Source organism: Juglans microcarpa x Juglans regia, chromosome 8S (genome assembly GCF_004785595.1).
Source record: "Juglans microcarpa x Juglans regia isolate MS1-56 chromosome 8S, Jm3101_v1.0, whole genome shotgun sequence".
Classification (NCBI taxonomy): domain Eukaryota; kingdom Viridiplantae; phylum Streptophyta; class Magnoliopsida; order Fagales; family Juglandaceae; genus Juglans; species Juglans microcarpa x Juglans regia.
Genome location: NC_054609.1, coordinates 18,489,896 through 18,509,324, shown reverse-complemented (window position 1 = coordinate 18,509,324; position 19,429 = coordinate 18,489,896). Strand labels below are relative to the sequence as shown.

At 36.8% G+C, this 19,429-nt stretch overlaps 2 protein-coding genes across 2 annotated transcripts; one reads left to right on the top strand and one right to left on the bottom strand.

Moving 5' to 3' along the window:
• Window positions 1-9,534: 9,534 nt before the first annotated feature.
• Window positions 9,535-12,253, top strand: LOC121243940. Its single transcript, XM_041142001.1, has 4 exons — window positions 9,535-10,423; window positions 11,206-11,276; window positions 11,367-11,760; window positions 11,864-12,253. Exons 1-4 carry the CDS (start codon window positions 10,307-10,309, stop codon window positions 12,038-12,040), a joined length of 759 nt encoding a protein of 252 aa, XP_040997935.1. The 5' UTR covers window positions 9,535-10,306; the 3' UTR covers window positions 12,041-12,253.
• Window positions 12,254-14,019: 1,766 nt separating this feature from the next.
• Window positions 14,020-19,175, bottom strand: LOC121243939. Its single transcript, XM_041142000.1, has 3 exons — window positions 18,899-19,175; window positions 17,897-18,450; window positions 14,020-15,428 (listed from the first exon to the last, which is right to left on the bottom strand). The coding sequence occupies exons 1-3, from the start codon at window positions 18,990-18,992 to the stop codon at window positions 14,400-14,402; spliced, it is 1,677 nt and encodes a 558-aa protein (XP_040997934.1). The 5' UTR covers window positions 18,993-19,175; the 3' UTR covers window positions 14,020-14,399.
• Window positions 19,176-19,429: the final 254 nt, after the last annotated feature.

The following is a 19,429-nucleotide window of genomic DNA, read 5'->3' as shown; positions in this document are numbered from 1 at the left end:
AAAATATATTAAGATGAAAATTTTAAGTTTGGTTACATAGATGAGATGAGATGAGATAAAAATTAAAAATTAAATAAAATATTATTTTTTAATATTATTTTTGTTTGAGATTTTTTTTAAAAAAAAAAAGTAAATCGTTTATTATATTTTTTATAAAAATATTATAATAATTATATAAAATAAAATAAAAGTTTGATTTTATGTATCCAAACCAGTAATAAATATTACTGCATTTATTACTGCCTCTAAACTCGGTGAATTGGGACCTTCCTTTGATAGAGATCAGGCGACTGGTCATCCAATGAGGTTTGTGCCACGTCATAATCTAAGATATTTGTCAAATTGTTAGACACATTTTCTTGATGTGATAATGTAAATAAGAATATTAGGAAAAAAAAATACAAATAGAAAAATAATAGATAAGAAATCCCGTCCGCACGAGGACAAGTCATAGAACGAGTTGATTGATAATAGTTATCGTTAAAACTCAGGAATATTGTTGAAATAGAAAGAGTTTTGGAGAATCATAAAAGTATGTATTTCTCTGTGTATCAAACTATACAAAGCAGGCCTATATATAATTGAAATATGGTCAAAGTAAATAAGGAAATACAATGTAAAAGGAAAAATTCTCACCTAGCATAATTACAAGAAATTAAAAATATTATCCTAATATTTTAAGAATATTAGGTATATTCTAAGATACAAATATATACACTAACATCTCCGCTCAAACTTTTGGTGGCAAAGTCAACAAGAGTTTGGAAACAAGATCACCAAGCCGATCTGGTGGATGTGATTTCATAAAAATGTCAGCAAGATTATCTTCAAAAGGAATTGAGTGTAACTGGAGGACACCATGATGAAGATGATGGCGGATGAAGCGACAATCAATCTCAATACGTTTGGTACGCTCGTGAAACACATCATTGTGTGCAATCTAGATAGCACTATGATTATCACAGTAAAGATGAGAACTTATTAATTGAAGAATTCTCATATTTTTTAGAAGCTAGCATAACCATAAAAGTTCAGATGTCGTATCAGCAAAGAAGAGTGTGATGAGAAGTGCAAACCATGAAAGAGAGTACCCTTGATATAGCCTAAAATTCAAAAGGAGATTTGTTGTAAAGTATAGGTGAGTGTACCCGATTGATTGTGTTTACAGCGGTAAGAGCAGCTTCATCCCAAAAATTTTTAGGTAAAGAAGCATAAAGTAAAAGAGCTCTTACAGTATCAAGGATATGAAGATGTTTTTTGTTCGCACAACCATTTCGTTGAGAGGTACAGGGACAAGAATAATGTGACAGTGTGCCTTGTTGATTCAGAAACTCAAGGAGAGATTTGTCAATGTATTCCATGGCATTATATGAACAAAAGACTTTAATGGTACAAGAAAATTGAGTTTGTACCATTTTGTGAAAAAATTGGTAAAGAACAAGCTCAAATCGATGTTGTAACAAGTATAGTCATGTATAATGAGAATAATCAACAAAGATAACAAAATAACAAGATCCCCCCTCAGTAGAAGTAGGTGCAAGATCCCAAATACCAGAGTGAATCAAATCAAAAGGTGCAGTCGAAAAAGATTCACTTATATTAAAAGGTAAATGTGTTAGTTTTTCAAGTTGATAGGAGATGCAATCAAATGACTCAAACCCTATAGAACCTAGGTGACTTTGGAGGCATTCCAACAAAATAGCTGAGGAGCTTTGTTATAATCCAATTGATTCACCTTATTGTTATAATGATTATACTTCCTAAACCAAACCAATCATATCCTCCAAGTAAGTTTTCAATTTGGAACAGTTGATCCACATCATCAAGAACTAAAGAAGCCTTTTACTCCAAAGCATCTCTTTTATGAGACCGGTTCCGTCATCAACATTTCCAACCTTCAAACTTGAGTCTCCTAGGATCTCGCAAAGAAGTGTCTCGTGCAATCGAATTAAAACATGCCCTCAATTTGAAGTTTTTCTCACGTTTGCAAGAAAGCAACTATCTTCAAACTGATCCGTAAATGAATTGTAGATCGCTTTTGCCAGACTTGTCTTACCAACTCCACCAATTCCAAAGATCCCTAGTATGCATGTATCATTCAGTCCCTCGAGTAGAAGCTTATTATGGACGTATTGTACTCTAGACTCCAATATGACTGGATGCTTGGCAACATTTAAATATTTACACTTTACTAATCTTGAAACCTTTCGAACAATTTTTTGAATAATTTCAGGTTGGTTCCTATAGGAATGCAAAAAATAAAAACAAAAATAAGTGAAAGAATAATGAGTTAATAAGCATGGGCTTCTGAATTAAGGAATTTCTAGATTGAGAAATACCACATATATACATTTGTATACTCCTACATACATACATACATATATATATATATATATACACACACTAGGGAACGGCCTCTGGTGTGCTAATCCTGGGGTGTACCTGACATAATGATTTAAACAAAAAAAAATGAAAAAATCAGTAGCTTATTTGTCTGGAAAAGAAAATACAAGGTTAAAGAAAGACAAAAAAATAAGATTAAAAAAATCTAAATTTCAACAAAGTATGAGCATTAGTCTGCATCTATATTAGATTATCTATTTACTCTCTATATAATAATAAAATATTATTAATTTAATATTAAGGACCTTTTGGTAAAATATGATCCTTCATTAAATTCTACAAAAGAGCTACACGTCAAATGGTTAAGGGTTTTAAAGACCTTTTGGTAAAACATGATCCTTCATTAAATTCTATAAGGAAACTACATGTCAAATGATCAAGGATTTTAAGGGCATTTTGGTAAAACATGACTTTACGGAAAAACAACAAAAGTTACTATTCACGGTTAGATAGCCACTTATTATAATAAAATAGATATATTCATGTACAGAACCATTATTTTCTCCATTGATCCTTATGTTGCTTTGTACCCAAGAAAGACAAAACTTTGCCCTCAATTACCTGGAAAACCATATAATGCAAGTAAGCAAGGGCATTTCTAACAAACAACAAATACTGTTTGCAGAACTTTGTCTCTGATTTGTAGTGTGGTATTGTTAATTATGTTTTCCACTGACTAATGCAAGTATGCAAGGGAATTTCATCTGAGGTTAGTGTGTCAGAATATGGTCCAAACTATTTTCTAGTTCCAGGATACATTTTGGGTGTCATCGACTTGCTGAGTTGTGTTCATGATGTCTGGTATGGCAGATTGCATTTGTAATAATTCTACTTTTTTGTGCAAAGTCGATTGATGGCAACCCCTACCTCACATTAACCATATGCACAATTAAAAAGATCCCTGAACCCAAACCAATTCACTAATAAAACTATTTCCTCCATTTTCAAAGTGATGGCTTTCTAAATCTATCTTCCAAGTGCAGAAGTTATTAAAGTAGTACATGGAGGAGCTCCAAGGTCATTTCCACAAGGACAAAGGACTATCAAAATATTTGTGAAATTTAATTGGAAAGTATGATGATGTATGAGAAGTGTGAAAAAGTAAAATGAAATATAAAATTCTTTCATTTTTGTATTTTTCTTTATGTATGTATAAACAATGAGCAAAATGGAAATTAATGTATTCACAAAGAAAGATTTAATGAGAATAGAATATATGGTTGTGCTTTGAGAATCTCGGTTTTGTAAATTTTAGAAAGATGGATTAAACAATGCAAGAAATAGTTGCTGAAAATTTTGGTATTCTAAATGATGAGAACTGTAATTCTAATTCCTACAAGAAACAAACAGAAATTTTAATTTAAAGCTGAAAATAACAATTCCAAAGAAATGATTTAACAAACACTTGAGTTGGGTATGAGAACTCTCCTCGTTTCGGTTTCTAGAATATTTTCTTGATTAACAATCCAGTCAAGGCATTGATAAAAGGAAGATAAAAAGTTATGCTCAAGTTTTGCAATATTTCCCTAAGGGATTCATAACTTTACTAACCAAACACACTTTAACAATCAACTGAGAGGAGCCTTAATAATTTTCAAGCATTTGTTGTGTCTTACGTCAACAATAAATCAAGAACAAGAGCCGCACTCTATTTTCAATTCAAATCTGACTAGCAACTAGTGAAATCAATATTCATCAACAAAATATTGCATTAAACTAGAACCCAAAACAAGTCAAGTCTCATTCCACAACCCAAGCTTCAGAAATTAGCTACACATGGTATTTCTAGCAGCAAAAATTAATCTAAGCAAAACCATATTAAAATCTAAGAGAAGAAAAAAAATCCTAAATGAGATAAACTCTCAAGTGCAAAACAAATGGTCTCTGAAAATACCCAGCAGTTCAAAAGGCGCCAATCCCCCGAAATAATAAAACCCCAACCAAGCATAAAAGCAAGAGAAATAAAATCAAAGGAAATCCACTAAAAGGAAATGAAAATACGCTATCCCGAAAGCCGGAAAAATAAAAACCAAAAATCCCGCTGAAACTGCAGCTTCAGGAACAAGTAAAACTAAAAAAAAAAATCCACTACAGTCCCGTGTGCGCGAGTCTGCTGCTGCACAACCTAAGGCCAGCTGATGTGCCTTCCACTCCCTAAACAAAATGATAATGACATGGTCAAATATTCCTCCCACACCCCCCCCCCCCCCCCCCCCCCCCCCCCCCCCCCCCCCCCCCCCTGCCCCCCCCCTTCTTCCCAACCCCCCCAACCCGACCTGACCCGCCCCGACTTTGAGTCCACATCTTCTTTAAAGAGAGACATAATGATACTGGCATGGTCAAATATTCAACTTTCCCAGAAATCCCACCCCCAATGGTTATCCCCAACTTACTAAATTGGGAAATACCAAAACCATAAGGGGATGAGTGACTGCAATGAACGTGCCAAGTAACAGAGAGAGTGATGAATTTCATATCATGTATAGAATCATTATTTTCCCCAATGATCCTGATGTTGCTTCCAACCCAAGAAAGACAATTTTGCCCTCAATTACCAGGACACCATATAATTACAAACAAGTTTTTAGTGTTTTGCAAGTCAAAACAGCAAACATAATAATATTGACCTTATTGAAACATGAGAGATTATGATCTAATAAATGAGCCTGCTAGTTCACCCATCAAATATCCAATACCAAAACTAGCTAGTAAGCACCCATGACGACTGACGAGTGCTTACGTGCATGCATAGAGAGAGATAGGTGCAAGTTTTAAGCCCTATGCAACAAGTTCTTTTTGCACCCATACTGCCTCAACTTGGACAAGCATCTAATATGCCTTCTTCACCGTTTCATAAGGATTTCTACATGTTTCCAAAAATTCCTGCCTACGATTAACAAGTAATAGTAGTCTTAGCCCAGTGATGTCAGTCCAGCTCCAAGCCATCATGCAAATAAAATATACCATACTATATAAAAAGATCGTCCTTATAAGTTTAATTTTCGCCATAAACATATTCTTTTTTCCCTTATATTCACCTGTATATCTCACTGTCAAAGAAACACATGACATCATCCACACTATCATTTATAAGTTCCTAAGAATATGTTTATGGCCTTTGACAGTGAGATATAAGTCATTATCAGTATTGCCATATAATCAAAAACTTGATTCTTCGGAGAAATATTGTCACAAAGGGAAAAAAAACTTGACACTCCTCTGAGGCATTGCTTTATGATTAATTGAGTGATAAAGAAGTCATTTCAATCATTGTTGGTATTGACCAATATTCTAAGTGGGTTGGGAGCCGGCCCTATTTTAGAGAGAGAGAGAGACTCCTCATTCTCTCTAGAAACCACCACAAAATCAAAACATGCGCAGAGGGGAGAGGAGACTCCTTTCTCCTTCATCCCTACTCCCTCTCCTCTCTAGCTTTCTTCTTTCCTTTTATTTTTAGTTATTTTTTTCAAGGTTAAGTATGGCAGAAGGCTGATATACTACTCTCTAGCGTCCGGCATCCGACAACCACCATGTGCCCTACCGTAGATTTTCCAAGGTATCGAGCCTTCAGACGGGCAAAGTGTTTCGCCGAACGAAGCTGCGTGTGATCCACACGCTCAATCCAAAGTGGTCGCGTGAAATCTATACGCCACTGCTAAGGGTGCTCTTCTGCCACCACGCGCAGCTTTTCTGTGTCCAAAGCCATTAGTTACTTCAGACCTAACTAGCTGCCATACTCCTAGGGTGGCGCGTGGCTCTCACGCGCCATCACAATCACTTTGTTTGTAATTTTTTTCTCCAAAGTTGATAATACGGATTTATATATTTCCAATATGTAAGTTATTTTGTCCCATGTATCTTTACTTTTGTTATGTCTTTTGTTTTAGATAAATAAAAACAAAACAAAAAACATTGTTTCTTGGACTTCTATCCATAGAGTGTGTCTCTTAAACTTTTGTCCATAAAGTATGTCCTCTACTCCATTTTAGACAGAGTATGGGGTTTGTTAACTCTGTCTTGGACAGAGTTGTCCTATCTCTCAGGTGGTCTTAGAGATGTTTGCAGCATGAATTAGACCATATCAATCACAGTTATGTACTGGGGAGCCATTAATGTTGTAATTGGCTTATAATGAAAATTTCATGTCAAAGTTGTAATGTCCGTTATTAATGAATGCAGTTTGTTTAATAAATAAAAAATCATTGTTGGTATTGACTAGCTTTATGTTTCATTTGATTTCAAATCTCATATACTATTGACAAGAAGGAAATAACTATTTTAGGGATAACTGAAAACATGTGATGCAGACGAACTGTAAGTCCCCTTTGATTGTTAAACTCATATGAGTTCAACTCAGTTCAGTCTAAGTTTAAATTAAGTCTAACATCAAAACATCAAATTCTCAAATTATTAAACTCATATCAACTCAAAATATCTTTAGACGTGGGACCTCAACTTTTTTCAATTCAACACTTCTTTATATGTGGGATTCACAAATTTTTTTAACTTTCCATAAATACATCTAAACTCATCTTAACATCCAAACACATTTAAACTCATTTTAGGTGGACCCTACAAAATTCACTCTATCATCTTAACTCATTATTATTCATAAAAAACTTAACTCAATTCAGCTTAGCTCAGCATTCAAACGCAACCTAACTCTCCAAGCTCTTCACCCAGGCATGGTATATAAGCTATTGGATGATTTTTTTTTTTTTTTAAAGAAAAAAAAAAGCACATCTTTTGTATGTCTATATGAATGTGTATATGCATGTCTATAGGCTAGAGGGTAATATCACGATGAATGAATAAAAAGGTGAAAAATCATATATATGCTTCTCCACAGTCTTTCAGAAAATAAAGGCAGACACTTTGACAAGTTCCAAAATCAAGCCAGACAAAAATGCTTCATCTCATCAAGCACCCAACATTCAAGTTGCCGGTAGGGGATTAAAGTCCTACACACTGTAGTTTCAAACGAGGGTCAGGAAATGGATACAGTATCTCCTTTGTGGATGTCTCACTGGCATGCACGAGAGAAACCTCCAAATACATTGAGACTATCACGAACTTAGGCTCAGAGGTCTCTCAAAGACATCACAACGCACCTCAAAGAAAGCTCCTCAAAATTTGCAATCGTCAGTTTGAGTTTATATGGTTATATTTTACGGCAACACAAAGATAACATCTGCATATCCAGTTATTTGTGTTTGATGTCAGGTTACCTGCATTGAGCAGGACAAACTGGAAGCCACGAACTTAAGGAAAGAATCAGTACTGCAAATGATTTTTTTAGACCAGAATTCTCGTGGGCATAGTATTCTAAACCACATTCTACAGACATGAGAAGTTCAAGATTTTTTTAAAAAAACGTAGTTTTATAAGATGTCAATAGTAATGTTACATATCATCCCTTTTACTATCATCCTGTATTAAATTATTAGAAATTATTTATTATATTTCAATCTATCATTTAATATTAAATGAATGTTGAGAGAATGAATGATAAATAAATTTTTCTATAGTTTGGAAGTAGTAAAATTTTCACAAATAAAGCATTCATGTCACTGTAACTATTACCCTCCAAAACAAAGCACTCCCTGGACCATAACGATGCTCAATCTCATAAAAATTTCAAGTAAAAACAATACCAAACTAGTCAGCTCATCTTGAAACAAGATATCAACTTCATAAAAGCGATCGAATAGAGGACAATTTCATAAAACATATGAGCTGAGCAATACATGATTTGTTCCCAGAAGACCGCACTGCGCAAAAAAATCTCGCAAATCCAATCCAATAATGATATATATATATATATATTTATACACCATGCTCGGGATTCGTAAGTTTTCTCCGGAACCAAACCTGCAATAAAGCCACAGAGAGAGAGAGAGAGAGAGAGAGAGAGAGAGAGATTATAGAAGGAGAGAGACGAAGGGCAAGCTCTGTGAGAAAGTTGTGAGCTTTTTTTCTTTTCGGTTTTTGTTTCGAGAGAATACAGTAAGGTTTTTGTCTAGGCAACGTCTCTTAACAAATGTTATTAAATTTATTTAATGGGTGGGCGTATGATCAAGGATGCATATGAAAGTGCTTTTTGCATCATTCCCAGAGTCTTTTAAGGCTAAAGAACCTCTCTTTTCTATCACACTCACATGTCGGTCCATGTCACACAAAATAATACACATTTGAGTTTGGAAAATTAATAAAAAGGTAGAAGCACTGAAGCAGGACAATGGAAAATTAATTATATCCTCTCTTTCTCCTCTCAAGTGAAAATACAGTCACACGCACACAGATACAGTTCTCTCCATATCATAATCACAAGGATTATGGTGGTGGTCGTGGTCACTGAAAAGATTGTTTACAGAAGGAAACCAAATTTTGAAACCCTGCAGCTCTTTTTCTCTTCCCCCTTCCTCCTTCACATTCTCAGATTTAGCTTCTGTGCAGGAAGAAAGGGGTGTCCGAGTCTCATGGGCAATATTCATCAACTCAGTACTCAATAGAGCTCCTAACATGGTGGGTAATTCACAGTGTGTAGCACCAAGGCATTCAGGGGGCCACATTTAGCAGATTCGCACTTTAACCTTCTTTTTTAAGGAATAAGGATTGTAATGGTTTTTGAAGCGGTAGAATCTCATCTTTGGTTGGACTTGGCCCAACATTACCTTCAAGGTTGTGTAATTTGTAATCTTTTTCCAACTTTTTTTTGTTTTGAAAGTATTTTTTCTACCTTTTTCTAGAGGCTAGGAAGGCAGGTAGGGTGGTGTCTGTCACACAAAAGTCCAGAAGGTAGGTGTGGATGGAAACGTTTCTGTATTCAATAGGTTGATGATGGAACGTGAATTTACCAATATACCCCTGAATGGGATCTAAAATGTCTATGGGATGCCTGCCATTCCAGAACCATCCATGAATGAGTTTTAAAGATAAAAGGACGACTTTTATCTGCTAAATGCAGGAAAAAGCTTTTATTGGGTGTGAAACAGATGGGAGACAGCACCCGTGACATCGAAGCAAAAGACCAAACTGGTTGTACCTGTAAATTCACATCCAATTCAATTGACATGCTACAATAATGTGAAATGGGGAAAAAGCAGCTTCGCCATTCAGAAACACCCCCCATCACAACCTTGGCAGACCCAACGCAACCCATTCAAAGCCTAAAATTAAGGTAGTACCAACAACAAAAATACTGCAACAGCACCACATAGCTCCTGCTTTTTTCGGCCCCAAGTCTAACCTCTCATCTCTCTCTCTCTCTCCAAAGACTGTCCCTTTCTCTCTCTAACACAGACGCCACAACAACAAATGCAAAGACAGAAGAAACATGAAAACTCCACGCACCCGCCCTCCCTATCAAATTACAAAGGAAGAGTCCACACCACCCAACTCTCTCTCTCTTTCTTCAATGGCCCAGCTGGACCAAAATTTATGTGGAAGAAAAACAAAAAAGAAGGAAAGAAAGAATGGGAAAGAAAAGAAAGAGAAGATAGAAGTTTTCAAATGTCCTCCAACCAAACCAACTCTCTCGTAAAAACATGTTCCCAAGAATACCCTTCTGCAACCCCCCAAAAAATCCCCATCTTCATCACTGTCGTTCAAAAGAGCATTATTTTTCACCGAGCTATGTGGGCTTTTTTGGGTTTCTTGTCTCGGTCAGAGTTTCACAGAGGAAACAGGGAAAGCAAGAACCTTCTTACCTCCTCCTTATCTCTCTCTTATTTTTCTTTCTTGTTACTTTATCTCCATCCCGTCTCTCTAGCCTCTTCCTCTCTTCATTATTTCTTACTCGTCTCTCATTCTTTTTGTTATTTATCTCTCTTTCTATCTCTCTCTTTCTCTCTCTCTATAATTGCTCGTTCTTGGCTTTTGGGTTCCGTCTTTCTGTGCTCTGATGAAGAAAACGAAACGGGCTGTTGTTATGGAGTCTTCTCCATATGCTGTGTATGAGGACCCAAGGACCAGATTCAAGCACCAGAGTCTTTTGCAGGACTTTGAAGAATTACAGAAGGTAATTTCATTTACGTGTTTCCACGGATTTGGAATTTATTTTGTGGGATTCATCAGATCTGACATTTTGTTTGATTTTAGGGTGGGTTGAATTCATAGTTTCCTAGATTTCCTTGATTTTGAGAGTTTTAGGTGTTCGGTTGCTTAGAAAAGTAGTATATGCTGAACAAATCAGTATTTTTGATACCTTGTTTGATTTTTCTTGGCTTTAGTTTTAGGAAAGGTAAGATCTTGCATAAGAAAAGCCAAAAAAGTTGAATTTCTTCGATTTTTTTTCCTCTGTTGATTTTATTTTCTTACTTCACCCTCTGGTGGGTTGCTGAGAAAAAACTGATATTAAAGGAAATGAAATTGAGGTTTGAAATATGATTTCTTTCTAATAATGAACGGCCATCGACGATGTCTAATGCATTTAATGGAGGGTGGGTTCCTATTTTAGTCTCCGCTGTGTTCCAACCTTTCCCATCATCCAAACTGACCATTGGGGGAGAAACTGAAGGTATTTAGTATTTTCATGAGTTCAATCGTATTTTTCCTTGGTTTGGGACTATTGTCTAGTAAAATTTGTTTGTTTTCCTCTTCATTTTTATTTTGTATTTTGTCTCCCCGTATTCTGTGTTTGTTAAAAAATTTCCCTGTATGTATTTGCGTTTTGCTCTTGCGAATTTTATTTACTGTGTTTTTATTTTTTTTGGTTTATGAGATCTTGGCTAGTCTTTATGTAGGGCTTTAATTTTCTTGTGGTAGCCAGATATGGGTATATAATATTAAAGCATATTTCAGGAAACAGAGGACATGAAGAGGAAATTGCAGATAATGAAACAGAAAAAATTGACCCTTTCCGCGGAAGTCCGGTATACTCCTTTACATTTTTGGTGGATTTGGTTAAATTTACTATCATGAAATTCATGGCTTAGGCCATCTTGTATATTTTTAATCTGCAGATTTCTGAGGAAACGATACAAACACTTGATTGCAAACGAGTCTTCCAACCAACTGCCAAAGCAAGATTTTGTGCAAACCCAGAAATTTGATATCCGACGCACTAGTACTACAAATAGAAAGAACTACAGCAAAAAAGAAGCTGCATTACGGCCACCAGTTCCAGCCCCTGATTTGAACCGAAAGGAAAGGATATACAATGTGACAGAAGCCCATTTGCAGAAACCAGCTCTGGTCTTTGACTTGAACCAGAAAGCTAGGACTTTCAATGGAAAGGGAGCTGCTTTGCAAACTTCTGCACCAATATTTGATATGAGCCAGAAGGAAAGGATCTTTAGCGGAAAAGATGCCACCAAGCGACAGATGACTCCGGTTTTTGACTTGAACCAGATTTCGGTATTATTTTCTAACCTGTGTGAAGCATGAGCTATAAGTTCACCCATTTGCTCTTTTTTGTTTTTCAATGAGCCAATGTTCTCATTGATTTTTCTGTTTGCAGACAGAGGAGGAACTACCAACTGATTCTGAGCCATCAAGGAAAAGCTTACTTAGGGTTGGAAGTGATGAGCAGCACAATGATATGAAGTTATCGATTTGTAGGAATATCGGAAATGGATCCAATCGAGCAGGGAAAAGGAAGATTTCATGGCAAGACCAGGTGGCTTTGAGAGTTTGAGATCTTGGTTGGTTCAATTGGTGTTGAAGATCCTCTATATTGCTTGGGGCAAAAATGGTTACCTTACCATTCCATGTTCTTAATCTTCTTTTCTGTTGTAGATTTTGGGGCTCTTTCCTCCAGTCAGTGTAAAGAAACAATAGTTCTATAGATTGAATATATAGTTGAAACAATGGAATTGATTGATGATCAGGAATCAAATGTGTTCGCATACGCCTATTCTTTAGTTGTTCTAATTGCTTGGCCAAGTGACTTACTGTGTAAGATAATTATATTGTTCTGTTTAATGGCCTCTTAGCTTCCCCTTGGGTGGGGACTAGGGAGATATTCTCGGGAATTTTGTAAATAGTAGTGAAAAAGTCATGATAAAATGTTGAATAATAATAAATAATAGGGAAAAGTAATAATAAAATAATAAATAATAGTGAGATATTTTCAGAATATTTGAAAATATCTTATTATCCAAACTTTACGAAACACAACTTTTTCTATAAAGAACTACCTCTGACTAACCTTGTTGAATAAAAGGTCGTGTTATTTGTTTCATGGAGGTTCCAATCTTTGGGAAGCAATGGCCGCCAAGCTGCTTGGTTATTGTTGGTTTTATCGGTGGGGAGCCATTGTTTTCAGCTTGCGTGGAAGCTAACCACTAAAAAGGATAGTTTGCTGTTAAGGGAATAGAGATCGTGGAGGAGGAAGCCTGTCAATGACTTTGGGTAAGAAAGCAACGGCCACGGAATAGTTTAGGTTTATGCAAGTCTCCATTATTACTTTTGAAATAATAATGGAAGATTTCATGGCAAGACCAGGTGGCTTTGAGAGTTTGAGATCTTGGTTGGTTCAATTGGTGTTGAAGATCCTCTATATTGCTTGGGGTAAAAATGGTTAGCTTACCATTTTAGGTTTTGGGGCTCTTTCCTCCAGTCAGTGTAAAGTAACAATAGTTCTATAGATTGAATATATAGTTGAAACAATGGAATTCATTGATGATCAGGAATCAAATGTGTTCGCATACACCTATTCTTTAGTTGTTCTAATTGCTTGGCCAAGTGACTTACTGTGTAAGATAATTATATTTGTTCTGTTTAATGGTTGTGACAGAAAATGGCCTCTTAGCTTCCTCAGGCAATCGCTCTTAGCTTCCTCAGGCAAATGCGATTGGGTAGTGAAGTATTCTCAGGTATTTTGTAAATAGTAATGAAAAAGTCGTGATAAAATTTTGAATAGTAATGAATAGTAGTAAAAAGTAAATGAAAAGTAATAATAAAATAATAAATAGTAGACAGAATATTTGAAAATATCTTACCATCCAAACTTGAGAAACAATGATTTTTTCTATAAAGAACTACCTCTGACTAACCTTGTTGAATACTCGTGTTATTTGTTTCATGGAGGTTCCAATCTTTGGGAAGTTTCATGGAGGTTCCAATCTTTGGGAAGCAATGGCCGCCAAGCTGCTTGATTATTTTTGGTTTTATCGGTGGGGGAGCCATTGTTTTCAGCTTGCGTGGAAGATAGTTTGCTGTTAAGGGAATAGAGATCGTGGAGGAGGACGCCTGTAAATGACTTTGGGTAAGAGAGCAACGGCCATGGAATAGTTTAGGTTTATGCAAATCTCGATTATTACTTATAAAAATTGTTGCATTCATTATTAAAAATGATTTTTTTTTTATATAAACTTTAAACTTATCAACTTCTTTCAAAGGGAGTCCGAACGGCTTTTGTACTCTAAGACTGCAAATATCATTTATCTGATGATATTCATCATCCTATCCTTTTAATCAACTTCCTTTCAGTCATTTTCTCAACAGCAAATGATTAGTAATTAAGTAAAATATCACAATATAACAAATAAATTTTTAATTGTTTGATGCCAGTTAGGAGAGATGATTAAGCAATACTCTTCATATAATTAGGTTGATATGCAAATGAGCAGACTCATGTAAAGCATGGAAAAAAAATATGATAAGGAACTACACTTTTAAAAGCGTTGCCTAGAGAAGTTGCAACGCAGAACTCTCACAATCACTGCGTTTGAAATCAACCAGCGATGTTAACACTTACATTGGTGTCATTAACCTATCTTTTAATCATCGTTGAACTCTGCATCAAATGATTGTTGTCATTAACCTGAGCCACTTCTTAATATACAGGGTCTACTCATATTTTTCTCCAAGTAAACAGAAATAGTGCTTGCAACTTGGAACCTAAATCTGGAGTGAAAAACTGTACCTTTGTCAGATCATTTGAGCTTCTTTATCCCCACCATCTAAATTTAATTAATTTTTAATGGAAATGGACCAGATTATTCTACATCAGCAAAAGTTTGTGTCTTTTGAGTTGCATCTGACTTATTTGCCTAAGCTTCTTTGGCCGCAAAATCTGTATCTGCTGCCTTCGGAGTATGATCTGATGATGCCTTGGCGACCTTGTTTACAACTACTTCATCTTTTATACCAAGGTTCTGAAGCCGAGCCCTGTGCTTTTTCCCACTTTTATGATTCTCCATCACCGCTTGAGAGTAGGTGCCAATTTCACAAATTTCACACCAAAACTCAAATTTCTCTGGTTTCTTACTTTCTGTTGTTTTCTCGTCTCCCTGCCCTGTTGCTGTGCCATTTGCCTTCTTAGAATCTCCTGCGATTTGGTTTTTCTGCACTGAAACCTGCTCAACTTTATTCTTCAAATGTCCTGTCACTTGAGCTTTAATGCATGAACAACCCCCAACTTTGTTATGCTGAAGTGATTCCCCTTCAATTTTTGTCTGCAGTCCTGAGCTTCCAGTATCGGTTATCTTTTTCCCATTTTTATGATTCTCCATCACCGCTTGAGAGTAGGTGCCAATTTCACAAATTTCACACCAAAACTCAAATTTCTCCGGCTTCTTACTTTCTGTTGTTTTCTCGTCTCCCTGCCCTGTTGCTGTGCCATTTGCCTTCTTAGAATCTCCTGCAATTTGGTTTTTCTGCACTGAAACCTGCTCAACTTTATTCTTCAAATTTTCTGTTACTTGAACTTTATTGCATGAACAAACCCCAACTTTGTTATGCTGAAGTGATTCCCCTTCAATTTTTGTCTGCAGTCCTGAGCTTCCATTATCGGTTATCTCTGTAAGCTGAGAAGGCTTAGTACATTCCTTTGGCAGTGATGTTGAGCTGGCAATCTTGCCCATTCTCTGTCTAAGCCCTGCTTCTTTGGCCTTGTGCTTCTTTCCTCGAAGGTGTTCATTCAGACCTCTCTCATTTGCGGCACTAACCTGACAGAGAGCACAACTCCACTCCTCCTTGGGCATCTTCTTCAAACCAATTGTTGGGGGCTCACTAGGGCTTCCTGCTGATGGTTTCACAGCTTTCTCCTTTGCTCTAGAAAGATTTGGTTTGGGTTTGGCCTGCAAGGAACTCATGTCCATACCAATAATTCATGTATATAATGTCAAACGATATGCACGACTAACTATAACTTTCAAAACTAATACACGAAATTATCACTTATGTGCAAAGAAAATATGTTTTTTTCCCTTTCCTAAAAAAGAGTACATACCAAGGAACTCCTGTAATATATCAATCACCTCATGAATGGTGAAAGCCTCAGCACCATTTCCCATAACTTCGTCCCAACACTTTAAGAAAAAATGGAGTAAGTATAACTTTCAATTATCTTGTCTTCAACAGTTTTAATAAGAAATACAAGTGGCAAAGGCGGCCTTTCATATCTTCTTCTTCTTCTTTTTTTTTTTTTTTTTTTGATTGGCACCAGGTGTTCCAGGAAAAGCGTCCCGACTAATCCCGGGAGTGCACAAGCCCTCGGCAAGGAGTTTTCCGCAAGTGCACCTCGGGTAATTCAAGGGGGAAATCCCCCAATCCGATAGCCCCTAGAGATTGTTTGCACCTAAGGAAATTTGAACCTTTCAGATCTTATCCACCAAATTTAAACCCCTGCAAAGGAAGACTTACGGATATGAAGTGGATAACAAATTTCATTCTAAATAGTGTGACCTCCCACTTTGATTTTAATGGAGGATATGCATTTCCCCCTCCAACCCTACCAAGAATTGTTTAGTTCTTTACACCCCAACTGCTCAAATTAATAAATTGCAGCCCAAACTGCTGTCAATTGTCAAATAGCACCCTTCATTAAAATAGAGTGAAGATTGTGTCACATAAGTCTATTTTTCATCATCCTAATAATCAGAAACACAACAAAGCTGCTTTATCACAAAAGGTGGTGATTGAATAGTGCAAGAAGCCTCTGGTATCCTCACAAGACCTTCCTTTTTCAATGGCATGGCTCAAGTCCCACACTTCTAGTTGGGATTAACATTGATATCATTTCTAATGACCATGGAAATTCTAAGTCACATTTGGGATTATACTCCATATGGATAAGCCAATTGTGGAACTTGACCCCCTTGAAATCATTATACACCGTAAGAACTTCTCCCTCCCAAGCAATATGAGATCACATTCACCTCCATCCCATACAAAATTCAGAGTAAAGCCCAAATCTTTGGGTACAGTTTGGAACATAGCCGGATTCACAAAAACTAGAAATAAAGTGACTTAGGCTTTCCTTGTGCCTATATAAGATAACTGTGAGAATACAGTTACAAAACCCGTAAGATTAATAATTTGGATCTTGTATCTTCAACAAAGACAATATGTCAAGAAAATGGCAACCTTTAAAACATAAGGTTAAAAGCAAGTTCATCATTGCTTCTCATGATCAATAAAATTTTGTTTACCAATCAACAAAAACAAGCAAGTTCATCATTGTGACTAAACCGCACTTATTTAAGGTTGAAGGTTTTTAGAATGTCAGTCTTAATAGTTACATAAACAAATCATAAATCCAAGACCTTTGAGAAAGTCGAGAAATTTGAACAGAGAATAAATAACTAAGATTCTATTAATTTTCGTTACAGTTCAAGTTCTTTACTCAATTTGTAGATCATATGACTTCAACAACTATGATTTCTATTATCATATTTGAGCATATGTGATTGTTGAGCGTATATTGAAGCAATGGCACCACTGTGGCCTGCTGCACACACCAAAGGTAGCTTTCTCAAACTGAACCCACAGATCAAAAAACAATACTCAAGGACCATTAGAGGCACCAATCTAGATAAAATTTTGTCAAGATCACAATAGCAAGCTAGGGTGATCCAACCCCCATTAATGACTGTGATGCCCCTATAGGATTGGCTTTTGAAATGGTGGTCCTAAAGAAAAAGGGCTCCCAGATGCATACACTAGGGGTGAGCGGTGGGGCACTGCCCCCTGCCACCCTGTGTCCACCGCCCCGCCCCTGGTGTGGGGGAGCAAGGTACGGGAAGGGGGCAACCCCACCCCGTAGGGTGTGGGTAGCACCACTAGCATACACAAGTCAAAATAGTGTTTTTTTTCCTAGTAAAACCAGCCAAAATATGTAAATACAGATTGCATGTAAATATCTTCATCACTCAGGAAAAAGGTCTGCAAAAGAGATAGGCTACCGGTAATTGACTCAGACAAGAATATTTCCGGTTGGTTCATTCAGAAGGGATCTCACACAAGAAGATAATCTGTACGATGGATAGCCACTATGTCATACAAAGCTGACCGGGAAAAGACACCGAAGTGGCACTAAACCTACAAGCAATTCAAGACCGAATATAGATTTAAGACGGCATGCATCCCAATTCTGAGAACAGACTCCACAAACAGAAACTAAAAGCTCCATAAAACAATAGATTTTCAAATTTATAGCACAATGGTTTTCCATAGATAAATCAGAATTCTATGAAAGCATCATAAGATCAACAGAGTATATGACACCCAAAATTAACAGCAAGGTGATGAATGATTGGTAACTGACCAGTATGATCAACTTATCCTTGCTAATCTCTGATGGAGGCCTGATATCGAGCTTCATAGCTTCCGTTGACAGTGACGTTGGAAACATATCGAACCCGCTGCCGTGAACAGGAAATGTCCTCCCGTCAGATGGGTACGTCGGTGGCAGCCTCGAGTCGAACCGCATTCTCAATGGCTCCTCCAATGACAAGCCCGTGGCCGTGAGCCTACGCATGGCCATCTCTCGCTCAACCATCAGCTCTCTCCTCACTTCCGCTTCGAGCACCCTGCGCCGAGCCATTTCAGCCGCGATTATCTCTTCTCTGATACGCTCCTTCATCAATAATTCCTCGGATGACAACCCTTCGCCTGTGAGCCTCCGCATGGCTATCTCTCGCTCCATCATCACCTCCCTTCTCACCTCCTCGTCGAGCACCCTCCGTCGAGCGATGTCCGCTACTATTATCTCTTCTCTGATCCGCTCCTTCTCAAGCTCCCGCTGGATTGCTTCTCGAACGTCATTCGGGTTTCGCATTTGCTCCTGGCTTGGCTTCCGATCAGTGCTTGAAAGGCCGGCTGATAATATAGGGTTTACTCAAAATTCAGTGATAAAAGAGATTTAAGAGAATGAGCGGAATGTTTGGATCCCGAGAGAAAGTAAGAAACGAAACGGATATTTATGGTCTTTAAAGCTCTGAATTTCAATAACTGAACCTCATCCAATTTAGCTATGTGGACCAGTGCAGTATAAGACATAAGATTCAGAAAGTTTTCTTTCTTTTCTTGGGTTTACTCAGCAATCAAGGCGCATAAGGTAACAGAGTTTCATAAATGGTATTTTAAAAACTGTTCTTTTTATGAAAAGACTTTCCATTTAAAAAAAAAAAAAAAAAAAAACAGCAGAGAGCATAAAAAAAATATGCGAAAGATTTTACTTTCTTATCGTTTCTCCCCTTTTCTTAGTAACCAAACAGAAGACCATGAGATAGAGATAGAGATAGAGGAACGATGTGTTTTAACAGACCTCTCGAAGCTTGGTCGGTGAAGTAGCTGAGGCTGGAAGAAGGGGAGCAATATAGTGGCTGTCGGTCATCAACGGCTCGAAACTTGAACTCCATGGAATTGCAGAAAAAGAACAGCTGAGGGAGGCAGAGGATATGAGATATTGTATGAGTTTGAGGTCTGGCTATGTCCCGCGGAAGGATCGGTTGAGAGTCAAAGATGGAGTGTGAAAAGGACGCGACGTTGACGATGCTATGATCTGAAGTAACACAGGGTAGATGTCGAAGTATGAAGAAAACAACAAGACGAAGGAAAAGGAGAGGTTTTGGAAACTAATGATTGCCTCCTTTCTACCTTCCTCCCCTCTTTTATTTTATTTTATTAATTTTTTTAAGTTTTTTTAATTAATAATTATTAATAAAATTATATATTTTTTTAATTTTTTCTTAATAATTAAAAATGTTAAAAAATACCTAAAAAAATAATTAAAAAAATTTCAAATACTCTAGAGTAGTAAAAGGGTGGTAAGCAGATAGTAAGTGTATTATCATCT

Bases quoted from the DNA above. Each gene is read 5' to 3' on its own strand.
- LOC121243939 (XM_041142000.1), bottom strand. From the start codon at position 18,992: ATGGAGTTCAAGTTTCGAGCCGTTGATGACCGACAGCCACTATATTGC. The intron at 18,451-18,898 runs GTCTGTTAAAAC...CTATATTATCAG, and splicing joins CACCGACCAAGCTTCGAGAG to CCGGCCTTTCAAGCACTGAT. The intron at 15,429-17,896 runs GTCAGTTACCAA...AGTTCCTTGCAG, and splicing joins AGGATAAGTTGATCATACTG to GCCAAACCCAAACCAAATCT.
- LOC121243940 (XM_041142001.1), top strand. From the start codon at position 10,307: ATGAAGAAAACGAAACGGGCTGTTGTTATGGAGTCTTCTCCATATGCT. The intron at 10,424-11,205 runs GTAATTTCATTT...AGCATATTTCAG, and splicing joins ACTTTGAAGAATTACAGAAG to GAAACAGAGGACATGAAGAG. The intron at 11,761-11,863 runs GTATTATTTTCT...TTCTGTTTGCAG, and splicing joins TTGACTTGAACCAGATTTCG to ACAGAGGAGGAACTACCAAC.